Raw genomic sequence first — 24,543 nt, 5'->3', positions numbered from 1 at the left:
AATAATTAGTAGAAAAGCCTCGATTACACTGAGTAGTTGTACACGCTGCGTATCGGCGATTTAAGTCGCGCGCATGTGAGCGTGTAGCGACTTGTCCAGTTACATTGAGTGATTAAATTATAAATAATACGAATAATATTCAATTTTATTATGTATGTATGTAGTACAGTACATAAATTTAAATGAGCTTGATTGGTCGAGGTCTGAAAAAATCATTTGCAAGTATTTTGTTATTCTCAGTGAGTATTTTGTTTATCATATCTTATTAGTATGGTCGAAGGGCCCCTAAATTGATTTGTCCCTGGCCCCGAATAACCTTGGAACAGCCCTGACTGTTACGATTTTTGCCTTTTGCCGTCCGACCGGGTACGCGTGCCTTGTGGGGTGCCATGCATTCTGCCGAACCTAACCTCACCGTGATATTGTTTCCAGCGCATTGAACCCGATGACTGAGGAGATACTGTTCGAAGTGTACGACAGCAACCCGAACGGCAGCAATCGGTTCATGGGCCTGGCCATCGTCAGCGTCGAAGAACTGCTCGTGAACCCTTACCAAAGACAAGTGCTGTCCCTGCAGGCGCGGCCGTACCAAGACGATCCGGTGTCCGGTACGCTCACGTTGGAAGTGAGTGTGCGAAATGTTGAGTTGTTTTGATCACCCTATAGTATTACGCTCGCGCTCGCCAGAGCCGGTTGAAGGGCCAGCTACCAAGGGTCCCGCGCCCATAACGGGATTTTATAATTTTTAAGTCTACGGTTTTGCTTTTAATAACGATTTCCTATCGTAATGTAAAATGTGGGTGATGGCATTTTCCTTTCTTCCCCCTCCCATTTTTGAATCGACGACCCTGAAATCGTGCACCACAACACTTTAGGGTCCGCCGTTAATGTGTGTTCCGATATCGGGAATTCGAGCTTCCTGAGTGATAGCCAAGTATCCGTGCCATTATAGACCGTACCGGAGAGATAAATTAAATTCAGCAGCCTTAGACTAAGCTAACAAGGGAGTTTCAGTACTCACGCTTACCGCGTCACTGTCCCGCTAGGCTTTTTTGCAATTTATTATTCGATTTGAACCGTTTTAATCTTTAACTTCAATACGATGTCAAACAGACACTTGTACAGTATAATAATAATAATAAATTAATAAACTAAATAAAAACAAATATATTGTTGACGCTTTGACGATAAACTGAAAATCATGTCGTACTTATACTAGGGTGTTCACGGACAATTTTTTTAGATACAATCAAACAATTCTTGGTCCCCGTGAAAAATTAGCCCCGGGTTCAGCAAAACCTCTCTTCGGTGCTGGTGGCCGCGAGACCAAGATTACATTTCCGCGCGTCGTCCGTGTGTAACAGATATGACTTGGTAGTACACACGCGACGGTAAACGCACACCCAGCACACACATATTAGTTTCGTTATCAACAGCGTACGTGGGGATTTATTTATTCATTTACTTTTTTTCCTGTCGCTAACCAAGTCAAACCTGCAACGACGTTACGCATGGCTTAAAAATATTATAATTGGTTTACGGTAATTAGAAAACGATTTTGATTTGTACACACTGTTTATTCGTGCGTGACGGTTCGACTCGAATACACGTTTCAAAATATTGATGATACATTTTTTACTCGTAGGTTTTTTAAAAACATTAAATAATATCTACGACCGCACCAAATGAAAAAAAAAAACTATTTGGACTACTACGTAAGGACTTTGAAACTTTTTTCTCCAGGTTGAAACAGGCCGGCCGAAGCAATTTAAGTTATGCAATTAGCTTCATCCGAACATAAAACATAGTATTAACAACAACAACAATAATAATAAATAGTTTTAGATGAAATCTCGTATAAAGCATTTACTGTTGCAACCGTTTACAGAGTTCCGTTTTCTAAAAAATAATTACAATGTGTTCTATAAAGTATCCGTCTGTTCTTTGTATAAAAAAAAAAAAAATAAGAAAAAATAAAAAAAACATAATCCGAGTATTGTGATTGTAACACGCGAATGATGGCTAATTTCGAAAAAAAAAAATAAAAATTGTATAAAACAAAATTGTGCTATATTGTGATATAAACCCCTCGGCTATTTTAAATAATAGAGGTACCAAGTAATGGGACGTTTAATAATGTCATTTTATGGCACTGTCTTTCGAGCTTTACTTTTTATAGTTCAATTTGTAATTCGGCGTTCTTATTATCACATTCATTTTAAAGGACATTAAACAGACGATATTTAAACATCCTAGTACTTAACGTATTACTATTAGGTATACGTAAATATTAAGCGTATTTATAAAATAATGATGTGCATTTTTCTTGTACAGATGAAATGTTTAAATTCGATAGGATTTCACCAAAAAAAATTAAGCATTTTTTTTTTTTTATATCTAGACAAAATGTATTATTATGAAGACAAATACATTTAATCCTCTTTGCAAAAGAGTCGCTGTCTACAAATAATATTTCATTATTTTACCGAACGTTACAAGTTTACAAAAAAAAAAAAAAAAACTCCAAAAAATGTGTACCAATGGAAATAATGTTTAAAGTATATATTTTGTATTAAAAGAAGAATATATTTTACCGAATAATAGTAATCTTCCGGTCCAAAAACGGCTAAACGCATACGAATAATATTCTCCCGTATACGGGTTTCAAGCGTATATTCCGATTCTAGTTACTAATGTATACATTATAGAAAAAAACTATTTTACGAATTTCGTTTGATCCAGATCGAACGTTATTCTGTGTATAGTAACTTGGTAACTACGATCTAACGGCGTAGGACGAATTTATGTGATCAATCTGTTTGAAGCAATTTCTCAGTTTATTCTTTTCCACCCTTTTTACACGTTTCATCTTGCATCTTGGCCGTCCACAGGCTCTATCGCCGTTATTTCGTGTTAGTCGCGCAGTAACACAAGCCGTGGTGCGAGGGGAAGAGGTTGAAACAATGGATGTATTCCTTCCGTTTATCTTTTTACTGTTAGATTTTATTGCAATAATGCAAATGGATTATTTAATATTTATTTTATAAATTTATTCCGTGACTGTCGACCATCAACTTTCTGATATTCATTCGTTCGTGCCGTTTTCACACCAAATGTTTTCTTCTCGGTCACCTGTAATCATACCGTGTTTTTATAAGATATCGCGTGCACAATGCTCGGTAATCATTGAAATAATTCACTCAACACCACAAGAAAAACTCCGCTAAACCGACTATATTTCAGTTGGTAACGGTCACGTCGATTTTATTTTTTTTATAAAGTATTATATTATCAATATCAAGGTGTATGTATATATATATATATATATATATATAAACCAGATATAATACTCAACTACCTAAACGAAATCCGAACAGTCTAATAATGAAAGAGAACCGTAAATATCCATGAAATATAGGTAAAATAAATCAATTTGTATTATTAAAAATGTTTAGAACTTAAGTATTTCCAATATTTACTTTATATTCGAGTAACTTTTACACGTCTCAATCATCGTATCACCGGGGTCGGTATTGTTAATTTTGCTAAAAAATAGATTAACTTCAAAATATATCTTCTTTTTGTGATATTATAATTTCTGTTTAATACCAATATCTTAGAGAAATTTTCAATGTTTCGGACTTACTGAGTGTTTCGCATCCCGAGTGCATGTTCACAGTGTAGCTGTTGTGATTATATTGGTTGCATTACTTGTTTATGACCTATAATTATACTTTTGACTTATACTTCTTTATTTTTTTGTTACCTTTATACGTAGTTATGTGTACGGTTACCGCTTTCTCTTTAGTGACTTACCTTGATCACTGAATATGTGTGGGTATGAATTTTTTTACACTCTATGAGTTTTATTTTCCTTTTCCTTCTTTACATTTATAATATACGCTCGTCTCTTTTGTTATGTTTCTTGTCTGGCATATTGTTACATTTTCTTCAATGGGTTTCTTTTTGTCTATTGTTTTTTCTTTATATTCTAGGGATTACTACTGGCATTACTTATTTTCCCATCAATCTTCTTTAAGTTTTTAGTCATTTTTTCGATTTGCTGTTCTCATTAGCCGTTTTTCGTAATTGACTGCATTGTTATGTATATTTTGATTTCGTTTAAAATTTTTATCGAACATTTTTTATTCTATATGTTCTATACATGTAATATATTATTGTCGTATAAAAGTAAATTAACATGATTAGAGAAAATTATAATTTATATTGAAATATTAAATTCTTACATTTTTTTGATTATCTTTATTATATTTATCTATACCGTGCAACTTTTTATCATGTTATGTTACAAATTACACGATAAACTATAAAGAATTACTATTATTTTTATTATTATTATAATTAAATTCTGTTTTGAACGAACTGTAAAAGAAAACTAACCTGAATCGAGTTTGCATATAAATTGTCGCCATTATTTTTATTATTATAAAATATTCTATTAAATACCACCGACGTTTACGTAGTTATGACCCGGATATTGATCAGTATAATGCAGTTATAAAGCAGTTAGAGAACGCATATACCTACGGCCTACGAATGAAATGTGAAAATTCCTTTAGGAGCACAAAAAAAGTATCAGTCTCAAGTAATATTTTAAGAATTTATACACATTGTTCTGTCAGGTGCATTTATTGCTGTTAAAAATCCATATAAAAAAATAAAATAAAATAAACTACGTAAAATACTATCAGGTAAATATGAATTATTTTGCAAGAAATGTGAAAACGCATCCTTAATACGCTAATTGAGTTACTTTTTAAACGTGTTATCTATAAACTTAATTTGCGGCACTATCGTCGAAATATAAAATATTTTTAATTGAAAAACTTCTTCTATCAACCTACGATGTTAAATTATTAAATCATAGGTAACTTAACTATTCTTTTTCGTCTGCCAAAGGCATCGTACACCGAAATCAGTCCTAATCCACGTCCATAATTAATGTATAAAAATAAATAGTTTCGGTATTCCTACTGTAATCAGATAGATTTTTAATACGTAAATTTTATTCATTATACATTTTTTCGGTCAATTGTCTAGTTCCCAGTATTACAGTTTACACGTATTTATTCATAATTCGAAATGCTTGTAAGTTACTACACGTTGTTATCGAGTAATAGGAATGTTTCACTGCTCTCGGTTCTTAGCGATTCGATCAAAAGTTCGACGTTTTTATTTCGACATGGGCGCCGAGGGAAAAATAAAACAAAATAATTGATTTTATTTCATTACGTTTTCAACCATAGATACGGAAATTAAAAACCGTTTACGCAGTGTTAGGTGAACATATACATTGTGTTGCCTTCGTAGAACTGCTAAGCTTTTCGGGTGTCGATAAACCCCATCTACGATGGTTGTTATGTCGCTCCGAGAATAATAATGGAATTCTATTTGCGTATCGTTACAGTTCAATTTCCTCGAAGACGACGAACGGAACGTCATGGTCGCGAAAGGGACGACGTCAGATTTTTCAAACGAGAGGCCATCAATGTACAACGATCATTATCTCCAAGGTAAAACGTATATGCAACGCACATGTGTTTCGTGTAGTACATCGTATGCGCATCGTTATAGCTCGAATCACTGTGTCGTGTAAATTCGCACCGAATCGATTTAGCCCGACTTTTGTGCGACGATATTCTTCGGAACGCGCACCCGTACAATTTAAATCTGTGGCTTGGTGCAAAGAGGGCCGATGTCACACATTTCGAGAGCCGATCTTATTGCAGTCGAACACGAAACGAGTCTTACAAAAAAAAAAAAAAAAACCAATTTAATTAATATCATTTTTTTTCACTTCCAACATTAAATTTAAAAACGTTATGTATATTAATTAATTAATATATTAGTATATTAGTATATTTGATTAATATCATTTTTTTTCACTTCCAACATTAAATTTAAAAACGTTATGTATACATTAAGAATCGGCCAATTAATGTTTTTATACGTGAAAATTGTTACAATACGTACTCGCGCACAGATGACACACGTTTACAATTCGTGCAACGTTTTGTCTTCGGACGCAACAAGAATTTAGTTATCCTTCCTCTTCGCGGATTCGAGCGATAGCGATGCGCGTGCGTATAAGTACTTTGATGCGTATTGACGAGAGGAAAAAATAAACTAATCGTGACCGCAGAAACATCACGAGCCACACGTTTTATGGAAAATTGAGATATTAGTAGATCAAGTGACTCGTGACATTTCTGCCGTCATCGGTTCAAATCGGTATTCGTATCGGTGAAACATTATATTATACACCGAGTACGGGAGGGGGGGGAGGTAAACGGTAAACACGACAAGTTTTCGCGTTATACTTCGTTTTTATTTTTTTTTATATCTATACGGCATGTATTAGTGATGAGCCGAACCTGATTTTTCGGTGTCGAACGAACTCGAACCGAACTTATAATTATTTAAACAAACACAAACCTACAATTTTTATCCAACTAAAATTCTAACTTATAATTTTTTTTTGCTTTTAAAAATGAATTTCATACACCTAAAAGTATATAATAAATTATAATAATTATTTTTTTAACACCGATTACTATTATTTCTGATAAATTTTTTAAAAATATAGAGTACAAACAACATTTATATTTTTCCTTTTCACTTTTCCAAAAGTAGATTTATAGTTTTGATTATATTATCACACATCATATGAAAAATAATCAGCGATAGTATTACCAATAGATATTTACAAAAATAATCGCACGCTTTAACGTATGAATATTTTCAAGTTTAAATTTCGATCATAACCTAACCGGTAAGCAGTTCGATTTTCTTACATTTTGATTTCGGTTCGGTTCATCACTAGTACAATATATATATATATATATATATATATATACGTGTGTGTATGAACATTGCTGCTCGCAGCGGAACCGCTAAGGAACACTGCGAATCAAACGGTTAGGAACGCGGACGAGAGCAACAGAAACAAACACATCTCGTACAACGTCAACACGGTGTTCAATAGCAGAGACTATTTGGTACGAGTGAGCGAGTCTTGAACGGTGTCGCGAGCGTAAAACCGTTTCATTTATTCTCCCGTTGTTCTGCCCCTAAAGCAAGCGCCGTCGGATCATCACAGGAACACCGCGCAAGACACCGGTCGGGTCAACTATTACGGAGGTGCGCAGCAGCAGCAGCAGCAGCAGCAGCAGCAACAGCAGCAAAACCTCCACCACTACCAGCAGCCGCAGCAGCGCGAATCCGAAACGGGTATCAGCGTCGACAGACAATACGATACCGGATACAACTACGGGCCGTCCCAAGACTGTGAGTAAAAACGTGTTTAAAATAGACAAGGACGGAAAAAAATAAACGCCTAAACGAGTAAATTAACGGTACATACTGTTTGAATGTCAAACGGTGGCGAGAAAACCGAAAAAAATCCGTTTACTTTTGCGCACGGTGAGCGTTTCGGTCGAACCGGAGCTGTACACCGTCGTGAACGTAGCTTGAACGGTAGCGCGCATTAATCTTTACACTTCTATACCTTGACCGAATTTTTCAAGCTGGGAACTTCTGGTGGTCTTATCTGTTATATCTTATATGTTTTTATCCAGATAGTTGTATACAGGTTATTACTATCGTTCACGACGGTTAGAACGTTTGAACGATCAAACGTGTGGACCAGATCTAACATACCGGGCACGTTCGAGTGTTTCTATGCTTGTTCGAACTTATCTCTCGTTTTGAATCGTTTAAACTCTCTTTGTTGTATATATTTATGATCACAGTAACACTTATTTGCACTGCCTTGACACATCTAGACTGAAAATTTACATTCCTCTTAAAGATTTTAATCTAGATACGAAATCTTTTTTTTTTTTTTCATGTCTGTGATATGTTTCACCCTGAGATGTGACTTGAATGATTGTATTATACGAGCGATCCGACAATCCATGTTATGTCGGAAAAATAGTTAAAAACGTTATAAAATCCCATTGACCGTAGTGAGTGGTGTGCAACTTGTTTTTCCTTTTAATGCGTGGGTAGATGAAAACAATTAAGTACTCGAATAATAATTGTATCCTTAAATTGAGGCGTGTATTAATTTTCTTATTTTTTTACAAACAAAATACAGTGACAATATTTCCGGGGAGCACGATTTGGATATTACTTGCATATTGCTCGCGACATGCGAGTTTTGTGTATCAGTCGCGCAAGATCGAACACGATTTTTCATAAAAGCTTAATTGTTTTCCTTTTGTCACGATAATATGAAGTTTTACAGCACTGAATAGGTTAGGTTAGGTTAACTAACTAATCTGGCTCTGCTTTACGGATCGATTACAACTGGAGGTCAGGGTCTTTCAAAATAGGGGACAACTGACTCGTTACTAATGGAAGTTAAATGGATATTTAGTTTCATCACGACAGCATAAGATTTCCGAAATTAATGGGGTTATTTTTACCTTATTTTTTTCTTTTTTAATGACTATACCCATTGTTCAAAAGTGAAACTCAACTCTTTCGAGGGGTAGAACTTTTGAATTGTCGGATACTTCAAAGAATGAAAAGAACATTCATGGCGTGTACCGGTGCACATTTATAAACTCTCTCTGAAACCAATTTCGAAGCACATAAATTTGGAGTAATGCCAGAAAAGTAACACACGACTGTTTGAAAATCTGCCAATTGAAACACTTAGGTGGATTACTAAAAAAAAATATATATATATATATATATCCAATAGTAATAATCATTTATTTTTATAATGGTTGGGCGCACCTTTACTGTTATTAGTAATTAGTAATTACTACTAGTAATACACTAGGTAAGAATTTTAATAATATTATTATACAGTAAAATTCAGAGTTATTATTATTGTGCAAATAGTTTAGTTGAAAAAATACACATACACACATACACACAAGAGGAAAATATTTCTTGGTGAGGTAATTCTATTTAGATTTTAAAGGTAAACTGATTATGTTTTAAAATGGAAAAGTGTATAATTTTTTTATTTAATACCAACCTATATTTAAATTTCCAAATCAAATGTTATATTTATAAATAATTATTTTAAAATGAAAATCATTATACTCGGTTGAAATCTAAATTCGGTCTATTTCACAAAGCTCCGCGTCTTAAAGCATTTTAAATGTCAAATCGATTTATATTATTGCAAGTGTAATTTTTTTTATGATCGAAAAACTTTGCTCACGAATTAAATCATGAACGAGTGAAAAAGATAGAGATTATAGAAATAAAAATATTTAACTTTCCTAAACAAAACCAACACGGACGCATCGGACCACGAAAGCTCGTTCCAGTAGTGCTTAGTACGTCTAGTTTCGTTATTGTTAAATTTACATGTTACGGTTATTTTTTAAACATAACGCTTTTTGGTGAAATTTGTATAAATCGTATTTTGTACTGAAGTCGGAAACTTCAAACCAACCGAATAGATCACGGTTGGATTTTCAAACACCGATCACGTCGGAATGTGTATTTTTAGATTTTCCAACGCGTTAGTCGTTCCGTCACAACATCGTGTTTCGTTGTACGTTTTATGAGGCTGCGTTGATATCGCCACTTAATGTTGTGTAAAACATGTAGGTCATGTGTATAAATGCATAGCAGTAATATAAAGCGTAACGAAATCTGTTCATTAAATTCATGATGTTATCTCGAGTATTTTATACGTGGCATTATGCGATATTCACCGCAATATAATAACGTGTTAACATATTATGTCAGTTGAAAAATACATATACAATGCGGAAGGGTGGTTTCAGAGACTTGGTTGAAAAGGGGAGAGGGTAAATAAGTCACAATTTTCACCGAATCTTAACGAAAATAAAACAACACTATTTACAATAAAAATTCTAGTCGTCTATTTTAAGAACATTCAAAAATTTCAATAATGTGATGTATATGATCTAGAACGTTCACTTTGTCATACACATTAATAAGACATAATGTTTATTTATAGAAGATTATAACAATAAGATTTATTAAGAAAATATTTTCATCATCAAGTTATTTAATATTCCCATAATTCGTACACAATTGTGTGCTACCTAATTAATGTTTTCATAATAATATATCTTACCCAGTGCCGCATCTAAGAAATTTAACACCCAGGATAAATAAAAACGCAGTGCCTTTACGCGGGTGGAAATATAAGTAAGGTAGAACAAAAATTAAAAAGCATATTTTTTATTGAAATCATAATTTTCATATTTTATTTATATAGTACAAAATATATCTATATTATACTTAAAAAAAATTATATTTTTGAAAAATTTAAAATTTAAATATTGCTAGTCTTTTTTGGAGTGAATTCATTGCTATGCCTTCAGCATTTATTTCAATTGTATTTTCTATGAATATATTATACAAGTGGTTAAGTCTTGTTTGCTCTTTAACAAATTGTAGGTAAGTTTTTATTAATTTTAGTCTGCTAAAGCTTCGTTTACACGAAACTGTAGTAACTGACATTGTAAGATATATTTGGTAAGCTACTGATAACTAAATTTGGATATGCATCTTGAAGTTTATTTTTATAAATAAAATTAAACATTTCAAATAAGCTTGTTTATTAGTAAACATGCTTTTTATAGCTTTGTAAGTCTGAAATTAATGCGAATTTGTCGAAATAATTTTCATATTTATTGAATAAGTAGATCATGGTTCAAGTTTTCTATTGTAATAAACTATTGTTGGTTTTAAAAAATGAAAAATTTCGAGCAAAATTTTCCATTCCATCGCCGCTTGTAAAATTCGTAGATTTTATGCAAAAGTCAATGCAGTAATAAATGGCAGATTGAAGTTTATATTATACCTTGGTATACTTTAAATTATTACAGTTGGCTTATAGTTTATTCATAATTTAGGTAACAAGTACATACAGCCAGACCTAGAAGCGGAACTAGGAATTTTTTGTGCCTGGGGAAAATATTAAAATTACGCTCTATCATAGACTAAGAATAAAATATCGATCTCTACAATTTTTTTTTTAATAATTAGCGTACAATCATACTTATAGAGCTTTAAACAAATTATCAGTAACAAAGTTAAAAATATCAAATTAGCAGTCAATAGTAGATTATTGTTTAATACGAAAATTATTTATTATAATTATTTATTTACAATTATTTACTATAAAATGTATGTTAACGTCAGAATTCCCGTTAGTTCAGGATTCATTTTCAGACGGGTTCCACTGTACATCACTTTATTAATGTATAATAATCGGATACAAGCCGGTTACCATGTATAGCAAATCGTTCGATTAAAATATTACTGATTTGAGTTTGAATTATGACGTTACTTCGATTACTATCCTCCTCTTCCTGTCGTAATAAGATTATCTGCGTAGAAATATATACGTTACGGCTAAAGTTCGAAACGTGGCTAAAGTGCACACTATCCGGATAACGTGTACATAGTCCAAACCAGTTAGATAAAATAAATATATAACATTTAGAGTCGTAGTTACGTATATTAATCGGTTATTTTATACATAACCTATTGATTGATAGACGAAGTAAACGGGTAGAAAAAATGTACAAAATCTGGTATTATATGATTATATTTTCAACGGTACTAAATGTGGTGCAATTTTATGATGTGAAAATGGTATAAAGAAAAAAAAAAACTTTCGATAATTTATCGTAATCGTTTGATGTTATCTATATGAATATAACGTCAATTGAAATAGTAGTCGTGTTTGGAGTAAAACGTGAACATCTAGAATATAAAAAGTTCAAAAGACGATTTGTAAGTGTGATTTAATAAATTATTTGCGGGGGAAAAAAAAACGGAATTCGATTTATTTATCTCAAAAAAAAAAAAAAAAAAAAATGTATTATTATTTATATTTCGTGAGATAAATAGTAATGATAGATAGTTCTATATTATCATTGTACGGTTTCCACATCGTAAAAGTACCACCATAAGAAATTTCATACATCGAAAATTAAATTATAGAATACCAAGTTTTATACATTTTTTCACACCCAATTATTTCATTCATCGATCAATGTTCAAAATAGGTGGTTAATACATGAAACTACGATTCTAAACGTATAGCGTTAACTTCGTCCAACTGGTAAGGATTATGCGCACATTATCCGGATAACCGTAACATATACGTACATACAGTGAATACTACCCGGGTGCTCTCCCTTATTATTCACCATACCGAGCGTCCGGCGAGATCATAACGTTCTCGATAAGTGCCCTTAAAATAATAGCGTACCCATCACGACTGACGCTGTCAGCATTTTATCGTCGAACGTTTGTTTAAATCGTCAGCGTGCTCGGTCAATGTACATCGTACAAACAATGGAATATAGCAATGACACGCTATTGGTTTCAATCAAATATGTACACAAGCGTACATAGTTCGTCTCCGTCCGAACTACATTTTGTTTAACACTTTAAATGTGTAAAAGTTTGACGGTGAAAAACAAATGAACTTATTTTTGTATTCTTGTACAATAATATTTTCGTTTTTGAATTCGAATTCCGCGATATCGTAAAAAAATAAATCGTATTATCATCTACGATGTCGCGTTAATGTCGTACGGAGAAATAGGAAAAAAAAGCCGAGGGTAATTATTCTTAAGTGTAAAAAAACGTATTTCGCACCCGTCCTCTACCACGTGTGAAAAGTATCCGGGCACATTACAGCCAGTTACGTTTGAATCGAATGTTGTTCGTGCGTGCACCTAATAGTGGTGAAGAATTCTGGGCTATTTGAGTTTTAGAGAATTCTGAGTTTTAACATTCGAAATCTGAAGTTATTGAAAGCAAAGTTATGATTTATTGATGAATAATATAAATAAGGAAAATAACATAAATATATTTGAGCGGAAGATAAAAAACAAAAAAATTCGAATATATTTTACACAAATATAATGTATGACTGAACACGATGAACTGATTCATAACACGATTTCATGTAAGTTCGCTATAAGAAGTGAGTTCGAATAAGCGTAAAAGATTCGATTTAAACTGATTTCAGTTTTTATTGAAAATGTTGGACACTCGAAACAAATGGAATTTGATTACAAATATCTTTAGTTGCAAATCATTCGTGTTGATGGTGTTGTATTATTATTTATTATGATTAGTGAGTATAGGAAGATTTTGGATTTTTTTAATACTCGCATAATAACTGTCTCGTCTAGTAAAACGAATATTATATCAACTAATCTTAAGATTTAGACTTAAAACTTAAGACCAACGATGGTCGGTTTCCGATGTTGGTAATTTGAAATCCACATTGTATCCGCAACTAGCCGAATATTAGGATTTAATATTCATAATATTAGGATGTTACCTGTAACAAATCGTATAATGAGTTCGTGTTTTTTTCTCCCACAGCTGACCGCGGCCGGAGCAGGAAGAAGAAACGCGATTTCTTCGGTGCTATGCGAACCAGGTTCAACAGATCTAAGTTCAGATCCAAGTCGATTGATGCAAGCCAGCACGATCAATACAGGGATTCATACGGCTTGTCACCGGGCCAGGCACGATCGATATCCGCAGACGGCACTAGAAACTCGTCCGAGCCGTCCATCGGTAAGCGAAACAACTTGTACACTGCAATAGTCTCGAACAGGAATGATAATCCACAGGGCGAGTGGTTTAAACCCTCAGGAGTATACCTTCAAATGGTTTTAGACTTTAATGTTTTAAGGTACATAATCGATAAAATAATAAACTGCGAGTACAAATAAAACAAAATAAACCAATAGTTTTATGTGACGATGTAAGTTTATTCGGGTAGAATAATATGTTTTTGATATAATATCTAGTGGCCTGTAAGACGTGTGAAGTATATCTCAGTGCACTTTATTAATTGTTGATGGCGGGAGAGATCTTCGAGGTATGTGTCATTTGCGCGTTGAATATTTCTTCCTCGTAGGTATCTGTTGATTCGTAATTATCTTAAATTGCTTATTCCCTCCGGTACACATTAATTGCACTAATGCAAAACATATTATGCGCATGCATTCGAGTGACACGTGTCTCCCTAATGGGGGAAGTAGGGCGATAGAATTTTGCGTTCGGGGTAGCAAGTCAGTTTGACCTGTCTGGGGATAAGTGGTGTTTAAATATTAATAACGAAATATACGGTGGAGGATAACTACTCCGGATCGATAGAATAATATTATAATCGTGTCCCTTACACACACTCACACATACATGTGTGTGTGCTTATTTATATATATATACCTGTATTATTATGTATGCCGACACGCGCTTTAAAGTTAAAACGGCGATGTGGCGCCACGGCCTTGTACAATATGTATAGACACATGGGTTACGTGCGTGAACGGAAAACGTATCAGCGAACGGAATCAGCAAAAACACTGTTTTTTCGAAATTGTTATCTTTATTTATTTTTTTTTTTAAATTGTTTTTGTAAAACATTTTTAGTATTTTATTACAATCATTGGTAACGGAATCGGTGACAGTCATTATCATCGTAAGTATTTTTTCATATCCAGGTTTGCATAACGATTTATTACAAAGTTCGAACTGTAACAATCCCGAACAAGAAAAGTAAAAAGAGATGTGCGGTCCGGGCTGATTATTTTCTTAATTTTACGAGGGATGGAATTCGAGGTTACAAAGATTCGTGAGCTGATCAGAGAAACTAAATAGTCCTGAGAGCTAAAATAATTAGTACTTACTTGGTTCGCCATCGGTTTTCGGATGTCGATGACTCGGAAAATTATGATTATTGCAAGCGTGTGGTTGAAATCGAGTGAAATAGGCACAGGATTTGACGAACTAATACTGGACACTTTTCGGCGCTCGCATAGAATTTGTGTTTGGATGTTGTCATTGCGTTGCATTTGAGCAATAAAATCGTTAAGTCCGCGTGCACACACTAACGACAGAGCTTTTTTTTTATTTTAAATAGTAAACAATTGGATGGTTAACAGTAGATGCGCATATCACAACGAGGAGCTTTTTGAAGATTCTGGTTAACGTATTGTGTAGGAGAGTGTAGTAGTATGATAATTTAACCAAAGGCTGTTTCCTTTGGGGGTGGACCTATTTAAGTTGACAATGGTGCACCGTTAGGTTTGGACATGTCGAAAGGGCCGTTTTTTTACTATAAATTTCTAAAATGTGACAATCTCGAATAATGCACCTCATTACAGAACGGTTCATCTTCTCCAAAGCCTTTCGTTTTTATACAAATTTCTACATGAACAACTGCAACAGTTATAATCCTCCAATATTTACCATTCCCCGTTACTTGACCTGGCCCGCGGGATCTTGAGAGAAATATGCTAAAAGATTTTCTTGACGACTTGATCAACAATTTAAAAAACTAAGCTTAGCTTATAGTACGGAGTATTTATGATTATTACCAGACCGTTTGGTATATTGATCATAGCTGCTGTTCAGTGAGCGCTCGTTGTATATTTTCTAAACGAATGGAAATTTTTTTGAAATAAATCATAAATTTCTATGATATTTGGCTAGCACGTGATTTTCCTATATCGATTGATATAGTTTTACCTAGTACCGAATGCGCAGAATTTTGTAATTATTAGAAAGAAAATAGTTAAGCGACCAGAAAATTAATCTGTTCTGACCTGTTCCGAAATGACATTTCCTTTGAATGTAGAATTATTACGCAATGTTTCCTCGTCGCTTCGGCAATATTCGAACAAGAGAACACATGACGTTTCGTTGTTGTTTATAAAATATATTTCGACGAACTGAAATTCTTAGCGCGTTTTCAAACGGTAAACGATTCACGGCGCTCAAGACGCGATTGTATGTACGTGCGCGCTTATTGTACATGGACGGAGAATCGGGTGTCAGATTCGAGGGGGAACAAAATATTTCGCTGGTCAGTTTTTATTATCGTTTCGATAAAAAATAAATAAAAAAAACAATGACGAAGGTCGCTGCAAAAAATCTTTCGTCGATACTATTGTTCCCGCAAACCATTACGAACGCACGCACATACATGCTAATAAACCGTAATCAATAATCAATTATTGGACCACATCCAAGTAAGTCTTATTTGAATAACGTGAAAATCTTTACGCTCCGATGCTAAAAATATAGATATTTTACCTCGTACAGTCGTTTGTGCCGAGTCGTAAACGCTTTATTAAAGTTATGCTTTACGTTGTTTTCATACATCATGTAATATTGTGTTTGTGAAGTTCAGTCGAAAAAAAAAAAAATGAAAAAATTTAATCCACGAGATCGCTCGCTTACGTACCCCGCGTAATCGTATGCTATATTATATTATATTATGTCGTTGTTCGATTCACGTTCGTCACTTATATCTAACAACGTTTTACTGTCGGTCCACCGTAACCCGGATGAAATGTCATCGCTTAGGTTTTAGATTTCACGTAAGAAATTATTTAATCATTGTCACCGATATTATATTAGGATAGAGCTTTTTAATCTTAAACGCCTTTTTAAATTGTTAAAATTATACTCGTAACCTCCAATACGATTTTTTCGTTCTCACGCATTAATAGCGCCTACGCGTTGTTAGGTATTCAACTATTAACATATTAGTTCTATGTCTCCGTGAAAAATTCGTCGTCGTCCGATCGTTGCGCCTGTCGTTTTCGTCAAAATATTTGCTTCCGGTTCGAATATTAAAAAGAAAGACTAGTCCTTACAATTTCACCCCCCCCTCATAATGGCCGCGTGCGTACATAACAACAATGTTTACTCGTACCCCCCGCTGACGCCTGTCTCCCGGTTAATGAAGAAAGAGCGTGTAGGTGCACGATATCGAGTATACGTCTGCGATCATGATGTGTACGTGTTATGTTAAGCTCGAACGCGTGGAAATAATGAACCTTTTATTTCGGATTCCCGGACTATCTGCACTGTCATCTCTCATTCCCTGTTTCTCGCTTTTTGTATAGATCTCTCTGTTCGGCTGTACTTTTTGCATAGTATTACGTAACAAAGCAACAGCGAATCGTGCAGAGGAAAAAAAAAAATTCTACTCCTGACGCTTCTCCTATCGATTTGCCCAATTTTCCATTCCGTTAGCATAAACGCTATGTACACCGCGCTCATGATAGACAACAATCGCAGCTTACCGTCAATCAGATTTTCGTGAACTATATATGTGTGTATGAAAAAACAAAAATAACGAACGTATTGACAATTTTTTCGCCAGAACAAATCAACGTCGATCTTCACGCTGGCTTTCGAATAATTTGATTTCATTTCGTACACCCCTTGGTTCACGGATGAATAATAATAATATTATTTTTCGTGAAAACCATCGTCAACCTTGGCGCCATCAGAGCGTTTTAAATCGAAATCGTACCGTTATCGCTAAAACATAAACACCTAGGTCTTGGAATTTGATTGAAGGTTCCAAATCAGGGGTTATGTAAGAAATAAAAATTCAAAAAATTTAAAATATTGCGTTAGTTATATATGGGTTAATTTAAGATTTTGTTAAATAATTATATATTTGTCAATTATGGTCAGGGGGCATTGTCTCCTACCCCTCCACGACTACGCCCTTGAATTCGGTAAGACGTCTTAGTATATATGGATTTTTATTTGATTTCTGCTCTGGGATCAAGGTGAGGTACACTTTTTTCTTGGTGATCATTGTCAAATTTGAAAGAGATTGATGTGCGAGATATACTACGTTCCGTAAAAGGTTTTTATGTTTATTCTGTCGCTTAACATTTTTGTAAACTTTTTAGACCCATTTATGTGGCGTATAAAAATCGATATCGTGTTATAAAACTGACACAACATTTATTATTTCATAATATAAATATTATAGGCATCGTAGCATGAATCAATAGAATCGTTTTCAATAAATTATCCTTTCGTATTTGTCGTCCGTCGAAAATTGCCGCCGTAGACAGTTGCAGTCCTGTATGGTGTAGATAAATACGGCATTTTACGCTTACGCGTGCAAACAATATTTGCCGTGTCGAAACATAACGTAATTCGAAAGAGAACGTGGACGTAGTCGTGTTCATCGGATGTCCTCGCTCCGCGTACGCACGCCAGTCGTAATAATAACGTAACGCTTAACTATGATTGTTGTCTCTCATTTCCAAGACTGGGCAAGTTAATTGAGTTCATGTTCAATTAAAATAATTCACATGAGAACTACAAAAATGATTACATTAAGCGCTGATATAAGTGATAATTGTATATGCATTAAAAATGTGCAACAGATCTTAATTAACATTAAAGAAAAGGGAATGAAAATTTATAAAAATCTTATTTAAGAATATTTTTTATTGAACCCTAATTGGAGTAAAAATATAAATTTCTTCAGTTTTTTTTTTTATTCATTTTCATACAAATCACATACGATAAATATAATTGGAAAAAGGATCAATTCTTTTTAATGTTCAATAACAGTATGGCAACTAAAAATAATTACTATAGCTGAATGTGTAACTATAAAATTATACAGATAATAAATGTATACATTTTATATAAAACATTAAAATAAATATATGATATTATTTTACTTTATTAAAATCCAAGGAAATAAAACAATATAATGGACTGGTTAATAAAAATATCTAATCTCAATAAAAGAGTCATCTCAAAATGTTGATCAGTTATTGAATTTCTTTTCTTATTCAATAATATTTAATAATATCATCAATTATGGGATAAATCTAATAATAATTGTATTCTATAATCAATGATAATATGTACCGATTTATGTATTATAAATTGACGGCCACTTTTCATGACAATGGTAATGTAGTTCATGCCTAATTTTACGCAATAGTCTTAAAACGGCTGATTACTTTTCCCAAGACTGACTATCAAAAAATTCTTCAACATTTTAATTTCTATATTTTTCTAAATTTCATGAACTTTTTTTATTGAATGTAGTATTTTACAAAAATATTGTTCTGGTCTTGTAAATCTAAATTAACTTAATTGCGATGAATGAAAAAAATAATACGTTAATTTCAAGTTTAATTGTAAAGCAATGAGTCAAGTTAACAAGTTAATTAATCAGCAATGAGATAAGTTAAATTAATAAGTTAAATCAAATTAACTTTTAACTTACTAACTTGTTAATGGACAGGCTTGCTCATTTCCATATGCAATTTACCCGTGTGTTGAACAGCACGTGCGTTCGCACGTGCGTTCGCACATTAAGTTACCCATAATAATAATCCATGAATTATATTAACGTCAACTCGGGTATACTCGTTTATATATACAATGATCTCGTCTGTTAATTTTCCGTCCGAGGATCGAAGTTTTCCATTAAAACATCTGAGGTTTAATTGATGAAATTATGAGTAACGCATCAATCAGAAAATATTTGCTCAGTAACTCTCGCGCTCCCGTTCGATGTTGAATTATCGACGCGCGCGCAGATACATTACTCGTAGAAGTAATAACTATGAACGTGTATTATCGATACTCGTATATTATAAAAACAAATATAATAGTCGGTTTGTTGGTCTGTGGACATATCCCGTTATGACGGGCTAACAGATATGCAAACAAACATTCCGAAACGTATTAGCTAATGACAAAATAAAACAACAAGCGAATCGTTTTGTTTTAATTTTGTTTTTAAATTTTTTTTATTATTAATTTCTGTACCAGGAACGGGACTAATCTGTTTGCGAGTGCGTCAACGAACGCGACATGCGTGAACACGGAATCGAATAAAATAAATATTTTATTAAACGGTAAGGTCTATTACAGGTAGGTACTAAATCTGTGCACCTCCGATAACGAGCACTGTATAATTCGTTGATAAAAAAAAAAAAAGAACAACTCGTAACACTGTTCATAAAGCATGAACTGACATGATTTTCTATTCATTTCTTTTTTTTTTTTTTTAGTATAAAATATGCGGTCTGATACGAAAAATACCTCTACTATATACTTTGTATATTTTTTAATAAAAGTGTATCCCTTATACGACCTTAAAACACGATTCGCGGCCACTTCAACCGTATTATTGTCACGCGTCAATACGTAATCCTCGATCCCGTCTTAGCTGAACAAAATGGTTGTAACGATTCTTGATTGTAATATCAATTTGTCTTACGTAGTTTGTCGCCGAACGTAATATTTCTCTTATCATTAATTTTTATATTTTTTAATAACAAACGTGCTGTTTGTTCGGTGGTTTTCTATTCACACGAATAAATTAATAACACAAAATCAAATGCTCGGGCGCGCAGTTTTTCATGGGCTAATGAAGTGATGGTTTTCACCGTGCACCGTTATGTTAGTTTGGGTTGATCGTATTTTACGATGAGCCTGTAACATTACACATTATATCGTTTTTAATCGATATTTTATTTATTTAACCGTCTCGCGTTTCGTTTTTAACCGGTATGATCAGTATGTGATGTTGTTTCAATAAACAATGGCCGATGGAAAAGTGTCCGAATCGTTGGAACATGATCGGCAAACGTTATTTGCCGAACTTCGAGGGTGATCTATGAATCCAACAATAGGTGGCGTGTAATGAATCAGTGGCGTATCGATGACGGGTTATAGAGAGCCCGTCGAGGAATGTTGCAAATAAAAAAAAAACATATCATCACTGTTACAAAATTTAAAAATACCATGATCTTTAGAAAAATATGATCTGGTAAAATTAAATTATTTTATAATAGAATTAGTTTACTATTAAAGAAAAATGACTAATACTCGCTTACGGATTGGTTTGTGTGGAGTGTTTGTTCGTCGGCGTACGGCGTATGCCATATTAGTATATATTAATGTAATAATCATATTGAAAGAGAAATAACAGGGAAAAGCACTCTATATTTAGAGTGGTATAACCTATAGTCTAGAAAACCGTATTGGTGACTGTCAATAACTCGATTCGTATACGAGATCGTTTTAGTGGTCAAACACTATCTCAATTAATTAAATATCACTTTCTCTCATTTTATTCAAAGCGATTACACTATAAAAACCCACTAATAAATTGACTCCCTTCATATGAAATTCTTGAAAATCCCCGAAGAAGACTAAAACGATGTTGACCAAGAGACTTGCATTCTTAATCTATCGGGTGATATTACTGAGTACCTTTACATTCTATAATTTATGAATACAAAACCATTGTCGAAAAAAATTATTCGTTGTATAAACCATTATATAAGTTGTAATTATGCTTTTCTAATAAAAAAGTAAAAAAGTTGTTATTACCTAGCTTATATTATTTAAACCAAAACAATAATATATATATACAATGTGTAATAAAAGTGACTATCTTTATAATCGTATATTAAATACGTTTTTAATTATTTATTACTAATTAACGTGGATTGATATTTGTAAGACCAATGACTCGACTGTTTTGCCACGGGCAATCGATGGTCTAGTTATGTCACTGGTAATATTATACTATACGCTCCTTAATTATTATCATTATATTTCAGACCAATCGCGTTCAGAGTGTTCGAAATATGTTTTAATAATTCGAACAGTAAAAATACGTTTTGTAGTAGGTATGTGTAGAACGTAAACACTAGGTATCAGCTGCAGCGTACGTGTAAGAAAATAATAAAAAATGTATGATCTCCTCGTTTAAAAAATAAAAAGTTAGTTGATTTCGAATTGATTTTTGACAAACGCCTAGCCACATAGTTTCAAAACATATAATTTTATGGCATTATTTGACTAATTGTTAACGTCCTTAACTTTGATTTTTGTGAATTTATTGGATTTTGGTCGGTGTACTTGAATAATGTCAAAAAATATAATTTGTTAACTGTTTAGAATCAAATTAATACATAATGATTACTACTAAGGGGGGTATGTGTGTGAGCATTTTGAAAATGTACAAGGAGTGCACGGGACTATGAGATTGGCGTACACTGGTTTGATGCGTTTAATCTCGATTTCATGTACACGATACTTTCTTTTCAGACGAACAGCCGTTACATTACAGCTCGATAAGAATTTTTAAACTATGCATTTTATACTCAAATAAATTTAAATACTTTTTAAAACATTTGTTTTTTTGTTGCCGAGTTCACTAAACTATTGTATGTAACTACTATTATAATAGTATATTTATTTCATGAATCATATTCATCATATATATTTCTATTTTTTCAACTTCTGACCACAAAATTCATCTAAAAACGTTATTTCAAAACGTTTTAACAACGAGATCATATTTCATAAAATATGTAAAATAAATTGGATGAATTTATTATATAAACTCGAATATTTTCCGAAATAATTCACTAAGTTTAAATTAAATGTTTTCCCCGTTAGATATTCCTCGACTGTGTGTGTGTGTATTTTTAATTTTTATAAACTAGCAATTACAAATTCATAAAAAAAAAAAATATACATTTCAAGCACGATTAATATTTCACTTAGCAGAAAATGGCAGTTTAATGTAGCCGTGAGTTTATTTTAATCGGGGAAACAGGATTTTTTTTTTTTTACTATCGGCGTACCATGTACTGTAAATATATTAAAATGTAATTAATATTGTTAATTATTTCAACACGATTCGTATAAATTACCCATACGCAGTCATATACCGTAGAACCACTCCGATATTCAATTTGAAATCAGTAAATCATATACATTTAAAATAAATAATAGTAAATACTTGATTAAGAAATTCATTAAATTAGATATGAAAATATTGAAGCAAGTGGATCGTTTGTTTCTATTCAAGATGCGAGTACTCGTATATTTCAATGATGAATGATTTATTATTATAGAACACAGAAGTGTAGGGATAGTTTCACGGAATAACCATAAAACTAAACAATTTATCTTACCACATTTTGATGAATCAATTTATACGTATTGTTGTCCTGTGAATAATATCTAATACGATGGTCGGTCCTCTGAAAAATATGATAGTGCACCAATTGTCCTTCGAAATCCCTGTGATGATCACCTGCCCGTTTAGTTTTTCCCACCGGAAACAGTAAACAATCGATTTCATTTTTCTCTTTTTTGCCGCTAGTTATTTGTTTTTTTTTACTTTGTTAGTTTAACATTGTTTGCATCCATTTAAATTTTATATGAATATTTAATATAGTTTCTCACATCTAGTTAAATACTTAGATAAAGACAGTTTCATCATTTTTTTTTATTACAATTATATACTATTTTTTAAGCTCATTATTTATCATTATTTTTGTTTTATTATTATTGGTTTAATTTTTGAGAAACATGATATCAAAATTGTTTTCTTCTCTAATCTGTTCATACTATCCGATTTTGCCAAATGTCTTATTTTATCTATGCGATTATTACTCTATTATTCTCATAATTAATATATCCTTTGTCAAAATCGACCTCATTATTTTATAATATTTTATTTATTTGTTCGTTATTTATTTCTTCATCTTATTTGCTTATATTCATTATGCTAATTATAATGTTTCCATTATAATTTTTTTTTGAGAACAATAAATCTAAACAAAATAATTTAAAATCTAACGAATAAAAAAGATTTACCAAACAATTAAAAACCTAACTTAACGAAGTGCTTTTTTTATATATGATATATTACATATCATTGAACTTATTCGGTCTGACATTTATTTTATATTTGATAAATAACATTCGTGTAAAAATAGCTATAAAATAATAAAATAATACAAGAAAATTGTGCGTTCGCAGTGAAGAGTGAAATCGTATTTTATTGTTTTTGGTGGAAAATAGGTCGGGAAGAAAAACGGTAAAAGAATTTTGGAGAAAAAAACTCTCTATAAACCTAAGATGACCCTTATCGGGTATTCTATGAACGTAGTAAATGTCGAGTGCTGAACACGGTATTCTTAAATAAATATTCCATCGTTCAACATTAAGATACGGTTACAATGGTTCGACCATTATTTATTTGGCAAATTTTCGTTTCGTTGTTCAATCGAGAAATCCACGGATGCAATGATAATTTCATTAAGTATTAAGATCATTAGGGAGACAACTTTTAGTGTCACGCAAACGAACGCGGAAAAGCGAGTCCGTATACGGTTTTTGTTTTAAAAACGGCGAAACAGTTGAACTGTTGATCTTGTAACGTTTCGGGTTACTGCGCCTCGGGTCGAATGCTAATAACTAGAGACCGGATTTTTATGTTTTTACATATTTTTACTGAGAATAAACAATTCTTATCGAATGAACATTCTGGATGATTCATTTTCCTATCGATTGATATACGAAAATTTTTAGAGCATAAAAAATCATATTTCAAGGTTAAAGAATATATTGTACAAAATAATTTGTTTTAGGAATACATTTCCATGTTGAGGTTGAATTTAAATATTTTATAAAAAATGTAATGGCTTATAAAAAATGCAAAAATATTTTTAACCTCCGTCAGTCTCTTTCCTTTTCAAGACAAAATGTGCAAAGCAATATTGAAGAACATAACATTGGTAAAAAAAATCAATTATTCTGTGATTAGAGATGAAATATAAAAAGAACTTCATTGATATCTATAAACCTTATACCACGAATTAAAATAGATTTCGATGGGAGTAACCGAATTGATTCCTATTTGGCCGAATTGGTTCCCGTTTGAAT

At 32.6% G+C, this 24,543-nt stretch overlaps 1 protein-coding gene across 1 annotated transcript in view; it reads left to right on the top strand.

Annotated features, from left to right (window-relative positions):
- LOC112694345 overlaps positions 1-24,543 on the top strand; it is a 75,008-nt gene that overhangs the window by 45,695 nt on the left and 4,770 nt on the right. The window contains exons 7-11 of the mRNA XM_025569784.1: positions 433-625; positions 5,429-5,534; positions 6,907-7,019; positions 7,098-7,308; positions 13,375-13,572. Coding sequence (XP_025425569.1) covers positions 433-625; positions 5,429-5,534; positions 6,907-7,019; positions 7,098-7,308; positions 13,375-13,572 — 821 coding nt within the window. The remainder of the gene's footprint in view (positions 1-432; positions 626-5,428; positions 5,535-6,906; positions 7,020-7,097; positions 7,309-13,374; positions 13,573-24,543) is intronic.

The sequence above is a fragment of the Sipha flava genome, unplaced genomic scaffold, assembly GCF_003268045.1.
Source record: "Sipha flava isolate LNK unplaced genomic scaffold, YSA_version1 127_pilon_pilon, whole genome shotgun sequence".
Classification (NCBI taxonomy): Eukaryota; Metazoa; Arthropoda; class Insecta; order Hemiptera; family Aphididae; genus Sipha; species Sipha flava.
Note: the sequence above shows the minus strand (reverse complement) of the source record. Positions and strands in the feature narration are given on the sequence as shown.